General features: G+C 41.5%; 1 protein-coding gene across 5 annotated transcripts in view; it reads right to left on the bottom strand.

Annotated features, from left to right (window-relative positions):
• The window catches only part of PPARGC1A (PPARG coactivator 1 alpha), a 364,561-nt gene that overhangs the window by 54,131 nt on the left and 288,092 nt on the right, over window positions 1-22,338 (bottom strand). For 3 of the 5 annotated variants that reach the window (XR_005626495.1, XM_039698889.1, XM_039698886.1), the window contains exon 2: window positions 9,332-9,511. Coding sequence is in view for 4 of the 5 variants with exons in the window: in XM_039698889.1 (XP_039554823.1) it covers window positions 9,332-9,511 (180 nt within the window). In the remaining variant the exon portion in view is untranslated. Of the gene's footprint in view, window positions 1-9,331; window positions 9,512-14,507; window positions 14,848-15,352; window positions 15,459-22,338 lie in introns of those variants that run through there. The other 2 variants (XM_039698888.1, XM_039698887.1) reach the window with 2 other exon arrangements.

Genomic DNA, 22,338 nt, shown 5'->3' with positions numbered 1-22,338 from the left:
TTAGGACTATGGGCTAAGATTTTCAAAATGGGATCAGAAACTCCTTACCAGTACTGTAAAGTAATTTCAAGGAGGGAAGAAGCAGCAGCAGAGAAACACAGAAGTATTTCCTCAGCTTCTTGTTCCATGTAGTTCCTAAACAGCCTGGGTTGGGCTAAATGGCCTCGAGATCCCTTCCCACTTCATCCCCTCTGATTTTGCAAAGCCCTCCCCTGCTCTAAGTTCATTCTTGATCCTTTACCACCCACACTGTCACCTGCACTACCTGGCTGCCTACACCTCACCCAGAAACCCACTTAAAGTAGATATCAACAGACCAAAGATCCTGTTCACTCTGTCTCAACACACAGGGCCTGCTGAGTGGAGAACATCACTGCTAGATCTACCTAGCCAAGTGATACATATTTACAAGCAAAAAACCAAAAAAAAAAAACCCAGCCTCTAATACTAGAAGAGTTCTAAAACTCTTGTAATACCTGCTTTTCACATCTGGTCACTGACTACTCTGTGGAAATATGCAAACCTGCAGCATTCTCACCAAAGCAAAAATTCCAGTGAGATGTCTCACTTCCATAACATTTATTACCTAAGGTCTCTCATGCACTTCCTGAGTCATTATGTAACTGCTTATACAGCAATATGGGAGAAGAAAAAAATGGAATTTTGCAAAAGTTTTGGAGCACTTTGAGAAATAATTTTTTGTCCTCCAGGAGAAATTACCATTCCAGGAGAAAACTCCCACTGTTTCTTTTAGCAGCTTATGTGGAAGTTCCTATGACCAAACCAATCCTCCAGATAACCATTATCATCACCTCCCTGACAAGAGGTGAGAATCTCTTTTACCCATTTTCTCAATGTTTATTCAAGTGTATCTCCTGTAGGAGAGATCTGCATTACCTCACCCTGTTTGATGGCGGCCCCTCCAAATCCTGGTAAGATTTAGTATTACTAAGCCTTCAAGGAGCAGCTATGGCAGCAGCCAGAAGCAGAAGTTCTCCCTGCCCATTTGACACCTCTAGCCCCATAATATGCCTGGAAGGGATGATCCTCCTAAACTTTATGTGATAAGCTGGATGGCTGTGAGCTGTTCAGGCAACTCAAACCTGTCATAAATCAACAAGGCAACAACACTTGCCAGAGGCTGCCACCACGGCTCCTCACAGAAAATACTCTTCTTCTGATTATCGTCTTAGTGATTAGAAGTGCCCATTATGGACCAGCACCCCATTGTGTTTCTCACAGTAAAGCACAAAAGCACAGATGTGTGTGAGGAAATGGAAGTATTATTCTAGTGCATCACACGGCTCACGCTTCATGACAACACCAAAATCTCAATAGGTTTTGGGTTTGTGCTTTCATAAACAAAACCCAGTGATTACTGCATGTGGTAAAAAGCAAACTCCAATCATGGCCCTTCAGACTCATCACCGCCACAAAGTGCTAATTAATTTCTCAATCATTACGAAGCAAGACTGCTGCTCTGTTGTGTCAGAACGGAAAATTCAGCCAGAGCAACCAGCTATGCGTGGAAAAGGGGATGATTTCCACCGAGACCCAAACCCAGCCTCCACGGCTGAGTGTGCCTGCACGCTCAGTCAGAGCTCCATGCCTGCCAAGGCTGCAGCTCGTCACTTACAAAGGCACCAGGATCCTGTATGCACCTGCACAAAGCTACCAAAATAAAAATTAGACACTGGAGAAAAAGAGGCCTATAAAGCTGGCAGGGGGCACTCCTCCAGAAAGGCTGCAAATTTCCAGTGCATCTAAGGATTACCCACAGTAGTACAACAAAAGCTACAAATAGGTACGTTTTCACAGACACACATAAACTCTTCTTTGTATTTTTTCCCTGCTCATAGGGAAAAAAACAGTTCATCATGATTCAATACCAAAACTTTCTTCCTGCAACAAATATGCTCTGTGCAATTTCCTCCTCCTGACCTACACATGCACAATAGGTTAGTGGCACTAAGGATAAAGAATTCCTAAATTAAGACTTGTGATAATTTTATCCTTCTGTAATGGCATGGGCCAGAGTTAATGTTAAGTGGGATGGGGCAGCAGGGAAAGAGCACGCCAGGGTTAAGATGGACCGCTTAGTAGCAATTAGCAATGTTGCATTGAGCAAAAATAGCAACAATGGAAAAAAAAAAAAGAAAAGTCACAATAGAAACAAAACCATTAACAGAAATAAATTTAATGTAACTAGTTAGCATTTGTCTATGAAAGGCAAACTTTCTGTCACTGTTGGTAAGCCAAGGGGGAATTAAAATAACAGAAGAATCTTATCAGAAATATTTACTTCCCACTAGCAATCAGTCTGGGATTGTTTTTCTAACAAAAGACAGAGCTACTGTCCCATATTTTCGTGACCCTTTCTGCAGTTCCAGGGAGAAAATATTTAGTTCAACATTATCGTAAGCTAGAATATGGCTCTATTTATGTGACAAGTTGACAACATACAATTTCATGCTTGTTGAACTGATCTGTGTTATATATTCACTGTGAATATTATGAAGCCTCACCATTATAAATATGAAACAGTATACACTTATTCAAAATAACTCCAGCAGTAGCAATTTATAGCTCGGTTGTTTGTGTGCTTATGAAGTCCAAACGCCACCTTAAGAAGCTGCATCTCACTAAAACAGATGTGGAGTGTGACTGTGACCAAAGTGGATTTAAGATGACCTCTGTGAAAGGAGGCTGTTACATTTTTGTTTGTATGGCAGCTGACACCAGTTCATATTTAGCTACGTAGCCAAGTGGGAACACAGTGTAACACAGTGTCCTCGAGGGCTGGTTTTAACACAGGCCAAGACATCCCTCTAATGACCTAATTAGCTTACTACTGTTCTGGTGAGGGCTAGTCTTCCCTCTTAGAAAAAGCACAGGTGCTCTACAGAGCAGCAGCACAGTGAGCATCTCAGGCCATGGCTGCTCTAGGTTAAATGTCTCCTTAATGGGACCGTGAAGTGGCTCAGTCACATTTTCTTGATTGCATGCCTGGGGAATAGTCTTGGTGGCCACATACATCAAACAATAAACTCTCAAAGCAATTGTTTTTTTTCTCATTTGGGACTTCTTCCTGCCTGAAGGTTTCAACCAACATGCCAGGTGGTTCTTGCATTAAAGCATTATAGTTTGTCCAAGCGGGAAAGAAAAAAGGAGCAGCAGCACACCTTGGTAACACTAGATACAAAGCATTTGCATAAACTCTTTCCAATTACATAGCAGCTGGTTCGAGTAAAATAAATTCCACTTACTGCTTGAGCCTTATTAAATGTCAGCATAGCTAATCACAGATTATCGTTTACATACATCATCCCACATTGACAGGATGTTATTGTGCTGATCTCCTATTTAGCAGATATAGAACCCTGAGTCAGGCCACAGACACTGTTAAAGGTAATGCATTCAAACACACAACAAATGTGACACTGCTCCATTAGGAATATAAAAAGTCCGGCACTTTTGTCAAGTGTATGCTATTTTCCTCCCCTGGAAATGAGGGACTTCTCCTAGTTTCACAAGTAGGCTTTATGATACATTGTTACCTTTTATCATCCTTATAAAGTTTCCTATCCCAAATCTGCATCTTTTGCCTTTATGTTTATTGTTGTATTAAACCTATGACGTTGTCTGTTTCACTACTAAATCTATCCCATAATCACATACTGTACATTCATTTCTCTAGGACCTCAGAGCTCTTATGTGTTCACTTTTATGGTCTCTTATGAACTGTTAGGAATAGCAACTTGCAGGAATGTTTGTAAAGCAATCTCAGACTGAACTCAGCCTTTGCCTTTTTTTACCACAGAGTGATACTCTCTGCAATGAAATCCAATTTGCCATAAAAGCAGTTCATTACAGGCTGCATTTTAGAAGGACAGAAGTTCCCAAACACATGCGCTTATCATGTAAAACATTCAATCTGCATGAATCCGAATATCAAAAAAGCCTACTCATTAGAGCAGGAAAGTACATGTTGATATGACTTGGTCCTGTGTTGCTGCCAGATTCACCAGTATGCTCTAAGCTACTGCCCAGAGCTATTTTCTTCATGCCCTCCAGGGCCTCAGACAGGCTGCTATGTGGTGCACACAATCACAGTCCTTTCAAGCACTTTGATAAGCTTTATTCTGCCATTATGCCATCTAGAACATTAAACACAATGTTTAAGTTCTATGTTAAATCACAATCAGCTCCTATTAACTGTTCCAAGCTCCTCATTTTTATCAACAGTTACTTTATTAAATCCTTAATAATATAGATGGAATAGTTAGTTAATTTGTGTGTTGAGCCATGGATGTTAATTTGTAAACATAATAACATACTGCAATCATTTGCATAATAGCATTTTAATCTTTTTAGTAAAAGCTGTAATTCCCTACAAAGTACGCTGCAGTAGAAACTAAGTGACTATTGGTAATAATAAAAAAGGCCTTAAAATTCTGATCCTATTATAGTGTTGGAACATACCCAAACTGCTACCATAATCTCTGAAATGTTACTGTTCTCTGATTTAGGTGTCTGTGTCAAGAATAAAAATGAAGTATAACTGGTAGCAGTAGACTATTTCCTAAATGTAATTTAGTATTCACTAAGCACCAGCACTTTGCAAATAGCTCTGAGGCTTTCCTTCAAAGTTCAGAGCTCTAGTTATGCATATTGTGTGAGGTACACCATGCAGCTCACCTCCAGTCTCTGTTGTGCTGAATAGATGGCTATGATAAATCATGCTGATTTGGCACTGAAGGGCATCAGCCATCAAGGATTTGACTACTATGTCTTTTTTTTTTTTTCCCCTGAGATTGTATCTCCTTGAACTGCCTGCCCTGGGCTACTAGTTTTGGAGAAAATTAAAAAGTGGAAAAAATGCTAGGGAAGGCTACTACAGAAAGTCTATATAGGCTCAGTTCTCTGGAACCCATTAACTCCAGTCACAAGACTGGCAAAGAAAACATTGGTGGTTGTTTAAAAGTCAGGCCAAGTCATTTTACGCAAGATCTGGTAATTCATTAATCAATCTGGCTGCAAACCTTGAATGAATAACCTGCAATGGTGAAAGAGACTGGCAGCACCACAGAACATGAGGGATTTTATAATCTGAACCAATGCAAATTACCCTGGTGATGTTTAAGGCTTCCCTCAACACTCATCATCTCCCTGATACAATCCCTTCCAAATAAATAAGAAATCATTTATCTCCATGCAGTCCCCTGCTGCCAGGGGAAAGACAGTCTGCATTTCATTGTGTATTTCTTTCTCTCCTCACATTCTCATTGCTTGTAATACAGCCCTTTCTGGCAGTCTACAATAAAATGTAGTTATCTTTTTAGGCTTTCCAAATACATGGCACATAGAATGGCCTTGAGAAGTAACGTGGGATACACCTACATAAAACAATTAAAAACAAAGTCATCAAACACTGTAAGCATCACTTTGGAACGTAGATTTATGTAAATAAATTAAATCTGCATGAGGACAAGCAACGTGGGTTTTCTGAAGTCTTTTTGAAGGCTAAGAAAAGTGTTGTGCCAAGTACAAGATTTATGATTTTACACAGGTTCATTGTAGTTTAACAGGTTATTGCCTATCTACAGGCTGAATTTTCTCTTATCATCAGCTGAGTTATTTGTAAAAAATACCAACAAAAAGAAACATCCACTGTAGATATCTTCCTTCTCCATAATGCTAGGTACGGATCATAAATAATTTTAAATATGACTAATCATACATGATATGGTACAGTATATTTCAAGAAGCCTCAAGGGACAACAGTTCATGAACAAAAAGCCTTCTCACTCATGACACATGAAGTTGCATGTTTGTTCACAATTTCATATAGGTTCCAGAATGAAAATTTAATCATTTTGATTTTCTGAAAGTAGCCTAATTAAATTTTTTGCAAATACAATTTTTTTAAGTCTAGTTCTTCACAAAAACAAACAATAAAAGTGAATGGTCCAGCAAACCATCTAAATAACTGGTCTTGGGTGACTTGTTAACTATTTACTTACATGAACTTGTGTCAATAGACAGCAGCCTGAGGGGCAAGAACTCCTTCATTTTATCTTTTCAAGCAAAAGGCAAACAAAATTAGGTGAAAAACAGAAGTGATCGAGCTGTGAATAGAAAGAAATCACCCAATTCATAATGTACATAAGTACAAACACTGGTAAGAAAAGCCTCTGTGCTGGGGCAGTCCAGGTTTGATTTGGGACTCGTATGGGCATGTGAGCAGAATGATGCAGGGATGAATAAGGTGTGTCTGCAAAATATTGGTGTGTTTTAATCCTCGAATGAAGGCCAGTATCTCATCACACCTAAGCGGATGAGAGCAGGGATTTCTACTTAACACTTACATACTATCTAGACTAATTGGACCTTTATCTCACTTGGCTCCTGGTTGCTACCATAACTATTAATAATTCCTAGCCTGTGAGACTCCCAGTGCCACTAAGCTTGTGGGTGCTCAGCTCAAGTGAGCTTTCAGGAATATGATTTGCAGAAAGATTGAAAATTCACTTTATGAAATACAAACCTTTCTTAAAAAAAAAAAGTGCATCAGAGATACTCAGGAACTTTGTAAAGGGCTTTTGGACACTGTCCCTCACATAGACAATGCCACATGCACTGCATTAATACCTCAAAGGAGAGTGTGTTTCATTCAAGGCTAGATTTGGCAATGCACTGTACAGCTTGAGCAAGTAATGCTGCTCATGTACTTCCAATCATTTGCTTGTCATTCTGGTTCCTTCTTTTCCACCCCAAATAGGCTGTATTTCTATTTTTGTATGATAATGTCTCATCTGGAAGCTTAAGTTAGGTAAAACATACTACTCCCACAACGACAAGAGAGAAAAAAAAAAGTTAAAAAAAGGTAAAAAATACATTATTTTCTTTTTTAAAAAGCTATTGGGGATCAATATGGAAAAATCTAGTGATTACTAAATTAGAAACTGCACAAAACTTCCATTCTCTCAGCTAAAACAAATAGTTCCTCACAGAGTATGTGAGATAGTCCCTGGAGGAAGAAGACATCTTCTTCTGATCTTGAGCACCCCCAGTCGTCACATTATTGAGCGGCAGAGGCAAGAAATAGTGCAAAGTATCCAGCTGTACAGTGGAGAATGGGGACAGGGTTAATGCACAGGAGGAGAAAATAACTGTTTCGTTACCATCTTCCTAGGCCAAGCAACCAAGAAATGTAAATACAACACTCTAAGAGGCTGAAAATAGTCTAATTTTGCACTGCAGTATTGTAAAATACCATTAGGGCACAATTTGTCCCTACAGGTAAGTATGGGCCAAGCTGTGATGAGACAGCAATGCAGCCTGCAGCTGAAGTCACTGAGTGTGAGGAGAGAAAACAACAGAATTTGTGTGTTAGATTCATTCCCCCAGCTGCATTGCCCCTGTCTCTCCACACAAATTCCCCTGTTTCTTAACACTGGGGCAGCTCATCCTCGTGAGATGTTGTCCCTGTCACCATCTCCCAGTGAGGTTAACTACCAGCCTATCTGCTCATCCTGCAGTTTGCAACATGCTTCGATTTTCAGCGCAGGAATTGCCTCCTACACGAGGTGTGCAGGGGAACGGTCACTACCTATCTGAGACAACATTATACTCAGTAGCTGTGGCCATCAGAGCAGACAGGCAGTAACACATGGCACAAGAAATGAAGCCAAGTTCCACTGGTTATACTGGAATAATCTGTATGCTTAGATTTGGTAAATACCTGATTGTATTACTTATCTGGAACTTACACTTTGAAAGTCTGCATCTTCAACTGATTTTTCCTAAGGGAAAATGGTTCTGCATTTGGCTTTTGATGAATGTGAAAAAATATGTGTCCTTAGTTATAAAAAAAGCAAAACAAGCCTCCATCACAGTCACTGCAAATGTGGACCCTGCCCCCCTGCCGCCACCAACATGCCCTACCCTGCCTGAGGCAGTACAGCTGCAATTCAAGAACCCGATAGGATCTGGAAACTTTGTAAAACAAAGTGTGGAACATTATACAACTAAAGAAAAAAAGGGCCTGAGCACAAGGCTTTGCAGGGCTGATTTCATTAAAATAGAATTAATTCCAAGTTATTTGGATTTAAATTACAGAAACTAAACAGAGAAGACCAGTTTCTGCTATCAGTTGCATTGGTTTAAATCCAGAGCAATTCATCTGCATCAGGGAGATCACTGTGAGTTTAGAGTGGTATACAAAGGAAGGAGAATTTTATTCAGGACATCACATCCTAGGTAAGCATTTTACTATACCATTTCAGTTAATTTTTTCCAGCCTTTAAAATTCTACCATGCTAATCCGGGGTTTTCCGGAACCAGCGGGCTAGCTGTACTTCCTGGAGCTGTGGTACTTGGTGAGTGAGAAACAGCACCCATAGCTTGCTTTTGTACAAGGTCTTCCTGCCAGCTAATCAATTTATTGTTCAATTTCCCAGTCAGTGAACGATCTATGGCCTCTCCTATCAACAAGGAGGGAAGGAGGTTAGAGTTTAGGAGGAGCACGGCTGCCCAAAACCACAAGGTGGAGAATTATGAAGGCTTTACACAACAAAAGAAAGAACACCTGAGACAGAGATAGAGACAGTAACCCTCCTCTCATACACCTTTAACCCCCAATGCACAATTAGAAAGCAAACAATTAAATCTCTCCTATCATCCTCTTACTTTTACTTTTAGATTGCTCTCCACCAGGAGATCTATGAAACATCAGAACGCTGAGCTGGTCCCTGAGCTACTGACAGTCCTCACTGCCTTCTGCCACACTCACCCTTCCTCTCCCCTGAACACAAACAAATCACGGGCCTCCCAGTTTGTGTGCAAGTAACTTGCACAGTAAGGCTCTGAGTGGTAAAAATCTTTACTAGAAATGTTCCAGCTACTCATCAGCTAGCAGGTGTGTAGCACTCTGCTTCTTGCCGAGGAATTCAAGTGAAGACAACAAACAAGCTTCAACTCCTGTTTTGCTCGGTAGCTGACAACAGTGCAACTCCTCATCATGACACCACAGGGCAGTGTGCTCTAGGTACTCTTTAGCTGTTTCCTCTCAAAAATCACAAGCTCCATTTAAATTCTTTTAAGGCTTTCCCCCACACACCCTTCAGATCGCAGGTCTGGTTTTGATCATGATGATTAATGATACTAGTCAGAATCCACAGTACACCAGCAGTCTTCTTGTCTCTTAATGGTAGAAAAATAGTAAACTGTTGTCCACCAGGCTAATAAATAAAAAAAAAAAAAGCCAAAAACAAAACAGAAAAAAGCAAGCAAGGACTTTGCAACATGCACTTGCATCATCTTGCCTTACCTCGAATATATTGGCGGGTTCATTGCTGTACTGATTGGAGATGATCTCTGACTGGTCGCTGTACCACTTGAGTCCCCCCAGAAAGCTGTCTGCATCCAGGTCGTTCACATCTAGTTCAGAGAGGTCAAGTTCTGGGAGATCTGGGCAAAGAGGCTGGTCTTCACCAACCAGAGCAGCACACTGCAGGATACAGCAAGACAGAAATAGTTTCATTAATTACCAGGAATCTATTAACTAATATCATGTGATAAGAATTAAGCCTCAATTACGCTATGGCACAGGGTCACTAGGATTGACTTTGTTTTCTGAAAAAATAGATAGTATTTGGTCACTGTTAGCTCTAACACAGGTATATAAAAGGGCAGAGAAAACAGCAGGGCATAAGCTGTCTTCTCTATCCAGGGAAGATGACTTTCCTTCTCCCTATACCATTTGATAATTATCATAGTCAAAGCTTTAAATCCAACAGCAGAGGCCAAAGCATGGCCTTATTCTCCTTCCAGAGTGAACCAGTGCAGGTAGAAGTTACAGATGAATACCTCTGGGCAAGGTCTGTCACGCATTTCTTGATACATTCAGGTTAAAGAGGCACAGCCTGTTACAGCCTTCAGCCCTGGAGGCTAGCTCAAGCTGGAGACAGTCACACTTTCACTTCTACAGCACCTTACTGAAATCCTTACAGCCACTCATGATGGTGGCTACCATATGGGCATAAAAAAATATGCGTTAGTGACCCTGCTGTACTCTTTTCCTGATGCATAAGGGTCCTGCCAAACAAGTGCGGCTTGAAATACCCCTATAGTCTCCTCTCAGTGATGGGCATGGTTAGTTCATGCAGCCCTTCACCTGCTTGGTGTGAACACATCTATTATCCTGTCCGGTTTCCTAAATATCCCCAGAGAGAAGCTGTACTCAGAGAACCAAATGGATTTTCCTCTTTAGCAGCCTCTGATTCAGTAATCCTAAAAGAGGGTCTGTGAAACATTTCAGTTGAGGCAGTAAACAAAGTCTAGTCTGCAGGAATCCTCTTCAGCAGTGCAAAATGTTTCTGTCTGCACAACTTATGAAGAGAGTGAGGATAAATAAAAACAAACCTAGAGTAAGTATCCTTTTATATGCCAGTATGAAGCTAGATAGGGTATTGACTGACCTACTAAGGAAGAAAAAATTAATAACATACATCCACTTCAACACAGCAATTGAAATGTTAGAGTATTCACCAAAACCATTTCCTAATTATAGAAAACATGTAGTAACAGTTTGGCAAATAGCTGAGTCCCATATGTCAATGCTGCTCAATTAAGCAATTCCTACTGCACTGTTCCGTGGATCCTTGTAACTCATCTCCGAACATCCACGTCGATACGGGCACACTGCAAAGCACACGTGGAGCTGCAGAGGCACCTGAATGGTTAAAAGCCATCTAAAGTCAACTGAGTCTACGGGCATCTACCGTATTCCTAGCGCTGCGTTAAGGATGGCCAAGAGCAGGACCTCTGCAGCTCCTGTCAGTTGACTGGGTGGCTTGAATGATTTCCCAACTTCTATTTGGACTGAAGTCAATGGAGAAAGCGCCGCTTTCTGAAGGCAGATGTCTGTAGGGCACTAGCAGTGTCCATGGATGTGAATCGCTCAATACTGGTTATGTCACTCTCGCAAGGACCGCCTTTAACAACAATGTAAGCCAGAGCTGCTGAAGGTGAATTTCATTGATGTTTCTGTCCCTGGAATCTCGGTGTGTCTGCAGTGCACGGGCTGGATGCAGCAGCGCAGCCGTGAGCAAAGATTTTGTCTGTTGGCACAAAGACTCGGTGCAGCTGGTGTGAGCTATAATTTACCAGACAACTTCTACGTCTACCAGGACACTACAAGATAATCATAGAGTAGGCCAAGGGGCAAGGAAGCTGAAAGGCTGCAAAACGAGGCTCTGAAATAGCATTTGTTTTTCTTCCTATTATTTAAGGGGCCGTAGAACTGTAAGAAGTCAAAATCCCACTTAAGTAATGTTAACTTTTTTTTTTAATCTGAATTTTTTAGCATTATTTTGAGTGTAAGACAAAAATAAACAAAATTAGAGAGTTTCCTCTTCTTTAGTGCGAGACACAACCTTCTGCCAGCAGTCTTATAATACAGAGATGACCTTTTTTGATGCTTGGCCGAAATCTCTGATCTCATTAAAGGATAATCTAGTTTTTGACTGAAAAGGTAGATTCTCAGCATCATGCTCAGGTTTGTGTTCTGGAGGTCAGTAGCTTATAACTGATGCCACAGACTTCTGAAGTATCCTGCTGATCTGTTACTGCTTTCATTTATAAAAATAGCTTCACCCTGTGAACCACCTACTTAAACATGTTTACTTTTGGTAATCTGCATTTTTTAAGTTCCTACAGTGGGCTTTTGAAGTAACATAAACAATGGTATTAAAAAAAATCCTGCTTATCGCAGCCTTCATTTACCTATAGAGACTGCAATGTCACCTAAAAATGTAGCTGCTGAAATGAAGTATATATGCCTTGCCAGTGTTGACATGATAATAAAATCAATGTTTCTGAATATGACATTATGCTTCTGAGCACACAGAGCACATTAATCTGAGACACATTAGCAGCAAGTGTTCCTGTTATTAATTTATATTTGGCCTTTGGATGCTGCCAGATTTAACACTCCAAGTCCTAAAACTGTCCTCATCTGACACGCTGATATTTGCTGTTTGCCTATACATCTGTAACAGGTGCACCTGCATTGCTAGCACACATTTTACTGTCTTCCCACAGTTATTTGATATGATAGTTATTCCATAACTATAGCCCTAATTTTACAGTAACATTTAGGAGGATAAAGCAGTCACTAAACACAAAAGGCTAATTACTGTGTGTTATTTCACTCCAACAGACCTTTTTTCTCTTAGTTCAGACGCAAACAGTAAATTAGCTTAACTGCACTGATGGTAATGAATCATTATAATTAAGTATAATTCTCCATTAACCTTTTGGCTGTTTTTGTGCCTTTGAAGGTAAATTTAAAAAAAAAAGAAGAAGAAGAAGAAGACTGGACTTATGCCATATTAATTATATTAATGAAAATATAATCTTTGTTTTATTTTTAACAAGTTTTTCAAAGTGCCAAGGGGATGAACTCAGGAAAGAGAGACTTGACAGAATGTGTGTCATGTGGATTCTCTCTATCAATCTTCGCAACCTTACTGTACATCACCTTCATTAAGCTGTGAAGCACTGGGGACGCTGATCAGCTACAGTGATGCAGGCCTTTATTAAACAACACGCCATCCTGTCATTATGTGAGCGAGAATATAATACATTTAACATTGACAGCAAATATTAATGATTCAAAGAATGAGAGCTGCCTCCAGTGCTTGCTGCCTGCGTTATTTTAGCTCAGTAAAGGTGATCCCCTGAGCCGAAGCAGCACGCAGACGCTAGTGTTGCTACAGGAAGTGCAATGCAGGAGCACACTGGCAAAATCCTACCCACAGTTAATCCATCCACCACACAATTAATATTAGGATGAAACTCTTTTTTTGGTTCTTTTTTTTTTTTCTCTCTGCACTATGAAAAAGTCATTGACATAAATTATCTATTCTGTTACTAGCTTGAAATTACTGCAGGAACTCTAGTGATTAAAATAAATCTTCAATATTTCCATATAAGCTGGTTCCTCAATCAGTTCCTAGCAGCATTAAGAATAATACACGCTGGAAAAATGAAGCTATGGCAGCTGAGACCCATGCTACAAGCCAGACAACAACCCACAGGATACTCCAGCTACTCAGAAACAATTAAGACTTTGGAGCCAGAAAGTCATCCACTTACTGCCTTGACTCATAATAGCTACAGGACATATGAATTATCCATATCTATTCCACTTTACCAAGAAATCAAAACAAGATAAGACCAATTACAATATGCAAACAGAAATCTGTGGATACAATGGCAAGCTGCAAATATTTAAAACATGACAAAATCACTTGAGAATCCACACACATGCTCTGCCAGATAGGGAAAATTTACTGGAGAACATGGAAATGGTTCACTTTAGATGGGTAGCTCTCTACAGCGTGAACATCTTATTTAAAAAGCATTGCCTGTAACCTGTTTTTCCCTCCCCCATTGCCCAAGGGAAGCATTTTAAGCACTTATTCCAAGCCTGAATCCAGAGGATTAGTTCCTTTGAGCAGGTCTGTATTTGGGATTCCTCTCCATGGGGTCCAAAGAAAGTTTGCCTCGCTTCGCAAGTTGCCCAAACTTTCAGGTAATGCTCCATTTTGCTGAGTGCAAATATGCAGAAATCATCAAACCTCACATTATACTCCAGAGATTACCACGGGGCTGCTTGCCTTTTTTATTTTTTCCTTTATGAATTGTAGCCAGCAGAAGCTGTGGATTTGATGTATTGCCGTCTATTTTTACACAAGCAGCAGCAGCAGCGGCGGCAGCAGCAGCAGCAGTTCACACAGTCCTGCATAAACTCTATTCTCATGGTTCATCCTGTTGTCTCTGCTGTACAGTGGGATTTAACCATTTCTTGGACTACTCAGATTGACTGCAAACCCTGCTCTACGGGGCATTAGCTACAGCGTCAGCATTCCAATACCACAAGTAGCAGGGAAACGTCTCCTTCCAGAAATCTCTTTTAAAAGCATCTAAAGCCAAACAACAGGGTATACATTCCTGTGTGCATGTTTATATTCTGTAGCTGATAAACAAGGAAAAAACCTTTGACAGAGCACAGTGAAACAAGGAATTAAAATATGAAGCCATGAGTTAATTATAACTTTTTTTTTTTTTAAGAAATATTAGTCTTATTCTAAATAAACATGGCATTTTTCCAACCAGGCCACTGAACGCCACTGGAAACGCCACTTCAGACACCGATTCATATCAATATCTTAGAGCATAAATATTGCATATGACGGGAAAGCGAGCCAGAGGCACATGAAAATAGTTTCCAACTGCAGGAGATACTATACTGATGACAGGAGCTCAGCTTTGATTTGCTCAAGGCATCGCAGAGTAACCTTAAAATAGCAAACTTGCTGGAGTTAAGATAAGATAGGGACTTGTTTGCAAAGTGCGCTGCCTCGGCCGTCCTGGCGCTGCCCTGCCGAGCCCGCGGCCCCGCCGGCTCCCCACGGCCGCCCACGCCGCGCTCCGCTCACCTCGAGATCACTCCATACAGAGTCCTGGTTGCACATGTCCCACGCCATCCAGCTGCGGAGCGACGGCAGGAAAGCTGGCAAACTACAGTCCAGAGGCAGGCAGGCAGGCAGCAGACACTCATGCAGGCAACGAGACCCTCTCTGAGAGTGAACCGAAGGCACCTGTCTTACTACTGTTCCCCGTCACATGACAAAGCTATTAAAAAGTAGGCTGGGCTGTCACTCATCCAGCCTTCTGGAGCCGCTGCTCCAGCCCGTGACGTCAGCCAGGGGCAGACCCAGCCTGAAGTGAAGTAAATCTTTGCAAAACCCGCTCAGACCTCGGCGGCCGCGGCAACACGCTGCGATTCAAAGCAGATTTCCACGCCACACCCCCGGGGCGCTGCTCCCGCCGTAGCACAGCTCCCATCCCTCCCCATCCTTTTTAATTTCTTAGCTTGCTTTCTTTGTCTTCCCCCCACAGCCCAGCACACAATGGGCAGAGCGGCGCTTATAGGAAAGAAAAAGTGAAGTGACTCCCAGCCGAGGCACAGCCTGCGTGCTCCGAGCAGCCCGAGCGCCTCTCCCGTGCCCGCACCGCTCCCCCGCCTCCCTTCCCAGAGGCTGTCCCAGACTTCGGCAAAAGTTACACCACCTCCCAGCATTTTTTTTGTTGCACTCGGGGATTTTGCACCTCCCCGAGTATTTTGGTTAGGTTGTGGTTTCTCACAGACAATTGCAACTCAAGTTAGTTTTTTTCCACGGTAAATCTATCGGCAACCCCGCCCCCCACGCACACCCCCCACCCCGGCATTTCCCTGACATGGACTCAGCATCTATAAAAAATGTTGCTACAGTTATCTCACCTGCTCCGAGGGGGAAGCCTGATCCTGTTCCCAGATGGATTACAGTACTTCGAGCTGCTCTTTAATCGCTCCCCCGTCTCCGTGCATTCCCCAAGGAACCACGGCTGTGACCAGGAGCTGCCTCCGTCCTGCCCAGCGCCCGCGACCCCCGCCCGCCTCCGCAGGGCTGCACCCGCCCGACCTGAACCCACTGTCTGATCATTGAAATAAATTAATTAAAAATCTCCTGTCGTGTGAAAGACACACTGTTAACACCTGTCTCCCCGCCAAAGCCTTTCCCAGACAATAGGGGCTGCTGCAGGTGCAACTGGTTTACGATGCCCCTTTGCGTTGCGTACACAACAAATTCCACGTACAAAGCTGAACTGCAAATTGTTGTCCAGAACAGGGAAAGAAAACCCAGAAATAAAGGTCTTGTTTAACTATCCCCACCTGCCTGCATATTGTCTGAAGCTGCAGTTCTTTTAATTATCTGGGCGCAAAAATTCTCGTGAAATGTAAATGCTGGCTCCCTTGTGCTGGGCTACCAGTCAAAGTTACAAAACTATAGCTTATCATCCTCCATGCCATGAAATATTCATTTTCATTGTTATTTGCAAACTTGAGTATTCTAAAGAATAAATGAATTCAATTATTATACAAGGCTATGGCAATTTTGCTGAGAGGAAAAAAAATAAATAAGAAGTACAATTCTTGAAATAGCCTTTTCCTCACAGACACTGGAACCTTCAGAAATGGTAGGAGGTCTCAGATATATTCTCTGCTTATTTGTGTTTCCTTGTAAGTCAATGTTGCCAGTCCTGATAAAATGTACATTTTTCTGAGTTTGTCCTTAAGTTGCAAATCACATCACAGTCATATTTTCACCAAGCACTGATGACAAAAATGGCATTGTTTTTACTTTACTTAATTAAAAGAAAAAACACAGCAAAATACCGAATAACTACAGAAAGGCTTTCCTACAAATAATTAAATTAACGGTATTGCTTTGCTCTTAACGAAAAAACCCCAAACTAATTTCCTTCCCAATTATATGCTGATTTAATGATAAAACTGCAGTAAATTATTAAGATCTGTGGCAAAGGTGAGTACCTCTACCCCCAGAACAGTCAACTGTGAAATAATACTGGGCATCTGCCTGCCTGGAGTACAGTTGGTTCTTATTAATTATTATCTGTGGATCCATGGTTGGTGGAATACTCTCCTTCAGTACCTACTTATAATTGTGTTCATTGACTGTGCCGAATCCATCATCTGTTTTTGGTTTTTTTTGAAATTTCATTCACACCTTTTATAGAAATGTATTTACACTGGAACATTTCATATTGCTGTTTTGGATATTGTGACCTGCTCATGTTGTTTCTATTTTCTGCATTTCCACTTGAATGCTTTCCCTTCAAATTAACAAGTTAACTGATAAATATAAACTGTGACCTTAGTGGTGCTCTCACAAGCTTTAGAGATTGAGGAACTTTTCTAGTGCACTATAGATGGAGCAACCTAAAGTAGTAATTACAGATTCCCAAAGCTTTTCTATGGCTCTGTCCACATTATAGCTTGAACTTTGCTGGCAGTTCCAGCATTACCTGGAAAAGATGCAAAGCAAAACACCAACTAAAAAAGACTGAGATTTCATCAATTGCTTGGGAAGAATTTTATTTATTTTTAACTGAAGTGTGTAACCCCAGCCATAGTACAAACTTACCCACTAGGATTTTTTTCCCCACGTTTTACTGTGGGTTTTGAGCATAGTGCCCCAAGAAGGAGAAAAGCAAGGAAGACAGCTGCAGTGGTGGTGTAGTTTGGAAACGACACAGCCTCCACATATGCAAATGAAGCCTGTGAAACCCAGCCAGCACCTAAGCTGCTTCCTCAAAGGAAACCTTGTCTTCTGAACATTCCCTAGGAGCTTTAGCAATGCTCTTCCCTCTGTTTTGACAACACTAAAGAATTGCACAAACATTTTCTGTGGGGCAATATCTGAGTGCATACACACACGATATTTGGTTCCATAACAAACACACAAAGAAACCCTCCTTCAGCTGGCAAAGTCTGCGGGTCCATTGGACACAATCTGCCCTGTTGAAATGTCCTTTATCAGACCACCTCTTCAAACACTACATTTTCCCTGTTTTCAGGTTAGTCTGTACCAGATCTCCGTAATTCCTAAATTTTGTCTTTTCTTCTTGAAGGGTCATGATTCAAGAAAGTTCTGGTAAGCCTTCCAACAGCATTTGGGCACTAATACTCAAATCCTGATACATTTCTAATAGGACTGGAAGGTATGGCTGCCTGCAACAATGGGAAATATGAATCAATGACCAAAACCTTCAAGCTCTCTCTCTCTTTGACTTTTTCCTGGATTTAGCAATCATTTATCCTCCTCTTTCACCCACATTTTTTAGCTATGGGTCATGTTTTTATTCCCTGTAATTCAGATTGCTCAAAAAAGCTACTGATTTTGGAGACCTTGTGACCAAAAATTAGTCCCTTGATTATGGCACTGAGGAAGAAATGTTTTCTTTCCTCGCCCCCAAGACTATGGTACTCACTGATTTTTGGATAAGTTTGCTACTTTCCTAGGGGAGTAAGGACAAGCAAACTTGAACATAAAAATAGTGCTGGAGTTTCAGACAGATGAGGCTTGCAAATCAGTTCTTACATCAACTCAACCCTTTCTGCTCAACTCTCCAAGAGTTACAGCAAAAGATCAGCCAATGCTGTATACAAAAGAACAAACTGCACTCCAAAGATGTGTTAGTGTGAATGATGTTCTATATAAAGTATATGTACCCTATTAATTTTTTATTAAAAATCTTCCTTCTGTGCATCTTTACTCTTATTTTTTGCGCAGTCCTGTATTTGTTCTCCAGTCCATTGTCTCTGTTCCACTTCTATCCTATTTGTTTGCTCTTTTTTTCTCCCTTTATCATCTTCTTTTCCTTATTTATCCAGTTCATTCTACCCAGAATACACCCTCAATAGCATAAGCCAGTGAATCAAACTCCTTGAACTTCTGGGTTCATTGATGCAGTAATTCTACAACAGAATAAAGCCATCTGCTCTCTTTAGTTTTGTTAGGGCAGTTACGATTGGAGATTTTTTTTTTTAGCAGAGAAACCCACAATAGTTCTCTGTACCAGCTCTCCGAAAAACTCAAGGGCCAAGTTAATTCCTGGCCCAGCTCTGGGTCACAGGTTGCTGTCTGAGGAGCTGTATATTCGAGAGTCCAAAATAACTTTCTCTGAACAGCAATGCGTTACTGACATTCCTGACACCAGGCTGAATTTTGCCACACCTGCCTCCACAGACTGAGGGCTCAAATAAAGAGCACTGAATGCCAGACAAAATCACCTGCTTGTTTCATGTGCAACTGGACCTGACTATGACTATTAACTATCAGTGCAGATTACCTGATTATCAGTGGCTTGCAGACATGCAACTCTTTGTAACTGGGTGCTTGCAGTGAAACCTTCCAGCAGTGTTCAAGTGAAGCAGGAGGATCACAGACTAAAATATATAATTCTTCTTATACCTCCCTGAAGATCACTCTCTTTATAAGCATGTTTCACTTACTCATTATAAACAAGAAAAACTAATCCACTCCAGCTGATTATGTAAAAAATATATTTGTCACTTGTTTCCCTCCAACATTTGAGGCATTCTCCAGAACCCTCATTTGCTATGATTTGCAGGAAAATCCAGCTTGTCAGGCTTGCTAAAAGGAGTATGAACAATGTCTTTCACTTGGGTGTTACTGTTTTTCAGAAGGGCTGATCTGTAAAAGAGTATCTACCTTTAAATTTATGACCTCTATATATTTGAGAAACAGAGCCATGTAAACACATCCGTTTCCTGGGGAGGCTGTGCTGCTGTCTGAGCACAGACACCCAGGCAAGCCAAGGAGACAGATTCCAGTTTTGCACTGTCTTGCAGGTTGGCAGAGCAGGCAGGACCACATCAAAATCGCAGAGCGTTGCAGATCTTCATCATCTCTCCTTTACTCACCTCACTGCTGATATTTCCTTGGAACAAAAGAAGTCATAAAGTTCTTATTATTCCCTTATCCTTCCACACATTCAAGTCTCTGGGAAGAGACCAAAACCTGCTCATATCTGATATTGTCAGACCCAAGGAACTGGTTTCAGACATTCCTGTTCAGGGGTCTGGAACATCTGCCCCCACTCTGAAATTGTGCCTTTCCTCTCCCATTCCCAGCCTTGCTGGGATGCTCATGCCCTTCTGATGACAGGAAATTGTCTTCTTCAGCTTCAGCCACACAGGGCAGAACATGGGGAAGCTTCAGGAACACCCCTTGTATTTGGACGACCCTGGAACACCCCACCCAGACCTTTCTCATTACACATATTACCATCCACCTTGCACCCTTTCCCCTGAGCACCTAGAGAATTACTCTGGAGCTCTTCTTCCCTGAAGAAGTAATTCTTCTTCCTATTCTTCCTTGTCCATAGATTGCCAATCTAGTTTTTATTGGCTTTTTCTGAGAAGGATCTGAAGAGGATGATTGTATAAATAACCACTATGGATTTGTTGTCTTAGGGTACAGAAAAGGTTCCCTGGTACAACCATAAGGAAGTTCATGGGAGCTATTGGCCTTCAAAGGTACCGTCCTTCACTGAGGTGGCCACCCAGCTGTCACAATGCATTTGGGGTTTGCTTTGCCATCTGGCCATTTAGGCACCCAGACAGGGCCTCCCAGCCTGAAGGGGAGCTGTGATGCCCTGGCTGCCACAGCACTGCAGGAGAGGGCAGTGTGCTCTGCCATGCTGAGGCTCCCAGTAGCTAGAGGAAGGAAAAAAATCTCACATTTCCATAACATAAACTATGTCCCCTCTAAAATGGCTGGTAAGACAACTGCAGTGGAGCACACACAAGGCTGCAGCACAGCACTGGAGAGAACAGTAACCTTTAAATACTCTAAAATCAAATCTTGTTTTACACAAAACCGCTGTGGTAAAGTCGACATGAATGAAGCACCTTTGAGTGAAGGAACAGAGGGAAAGGCAGTGGACAGTTTTAGTGCCTCCTAGCAATTCTTTTTAATAAACTAGAGATGACAGACAGCCTTACCAACATATCTCTCATCTTCAAATATGACTTTCTTCAGACAGAGCTCAGTGGAACTGAGTCAGCCTTTTTTCTTGGGCCTAGCTCTTGGCATTTTTCATGTTAAAACAAAGTATAATGCAGAAATAATTCTGGACTGTAGTAATCTGATGGGATTTCAGTAACACAGGCCAGAGATTTGCTCTGCAACAATTTTAGGCAAACAAAATAAAATTAAGATAGCGCACAAAACACCTAGGGTGTGTTTTTTTAAAAATACACTTATGGATCAAGTTATCCTTTTATAGGGTTATGCCTGCCTGTGGAAGAGTGTGAGATTTCGTGGAAACTCCTGTCAGTGGAGAACATAGCTCCACTCATGCAGCAGCCAGCACTCACTGCTTGGCCTCTGAAGCTCCCAGGCTGCAGCAAAGGTCCCCTTCCCCAGCTCCCCACAGCCCCTGCACCCTGTCTTCCTGAGTCAACCAAGGACAAGCCAAGCAGAGATGGCATCACCTCATTGCAACACCCAACAGTATCATGCAGACCAGGCTTCTGAAGGATCAGCTTTGCCTGACCTCTTAACTAGTAGTTCCTGCCAGCCAAAATTGAGCCCTGGAGTTATTTTTAGCCAGAACCCTTCATGAATTGCAGTTAACTTGCGATATGCAAACTACTGACTAGTGCTAGAGGAATCCCTATGGGTTTCATGGTTCCACTCTCTGCTCAAAAGTCCAATTATTCATTTTTCTTGGAGCTGCAATATTAATCTAAAAAAGTTGCACAAATGGCAAGAGATGTCATCCTCCCTCCATCCCCAGTTCAGATAACTGAAATAAAGGAAGATAAGCATTTAGCCCAGGGCTTATTAGCTATACAAAGTGCAGCTGTAAACCTTTAGAGGCTGACCCTCCTCCAGCGATGCTTTTGACAAGAAATTTGTCAGTACTTTCACCTCTGACTCAGGGCCAAACACACTGGTGCAGAGATGGGAATGGGGGAACTAGCCACAGAAAGGTATGGGTGAGTCACTATTTTATTTTAATTTTATTTTATTCTATCCAAATCACTTGCCTCAATACCTGTATGAGAAAATGCAGTAAAGTAAAAAGGGGGGTTGAAGTAGCTGGAAGGGGTGACTGCTCCAAATCCTTTGGAAGGGAACGGAAATCTTTAAATGGATTTAGGCAGGCTTTGAATCAGACCTTATCACAGAAGGTAGGACCAAGACAGTTCAAAGCAGAAACTCCTCCACTTTTTTTTTTTTTTTTTCATTTTCATACTATTCAGGCTTCCCCACCTTTCCCCTGTGAATACAACAGGAATAAAGCACATAGATTGCATCAGCTATCGCCATGTTAGACATCTTTGTTCCAAGAAATTTAGTATTTGCTGAAAATCTTTGGCCTGGGACACTGATTATATATTATTTTGTAAGTGGGTATCAGGAAGATTCATGCTATCTCCCTGAAAGAGCTCTAACTGTACTTTCACTACTTCATGTCTATCAACAAATAAGGCAAGTTTGCTACTTCTGTGTTTGTCCCTAAAGGATCTCTACCATTGTAAAATTCCCCAACAATCTGGCTCAATTAAAGACTATTTGTTGTTTCTGCTCTTTTGAACTCCGCACGTGGAAGTGCAAGTCAGGGCAACGCATTTAACCAAAACCATTGAAAGGACTGTGCAGGATTCACACTGAAACAGAGACTTCATCAGAGTGCACTGTTCCCCTTTGCCCACTGCAGCCTCCCTGTTCTCTCTGAGAAACAAAGAACCAAGTAAAAATATGCAACTGTCAGAATGGAAGATTATTTTAATTTCTGTTGCAAGTTGTTATGTAAAAAAACCTTCTGATACAACAGCAAACCAACACGAAACATCACTTCATCACAATATTAATACTAATTTATTAAACC

This window comes from Passer montanus, unplaced genomic scaffold (assembly GCF_014805655.1).
Source record: "Passer montanus isolate IOZ18808 unplaced genomic scaffold, ASM1480565v1 scaffold13, whole genome shotgun sequence".
Classification (NCBI taxonomy): domain Eukaryota; kingdom Metazoa; phylum Chordata; class Aves; order Passeriformes; family Passeridae; genus Passer; species Passer montanus.
Note: the sequence above shows the minus strand (reverse complement) of the source record. Positions and strands in the feature narration are given on the sequence as shown.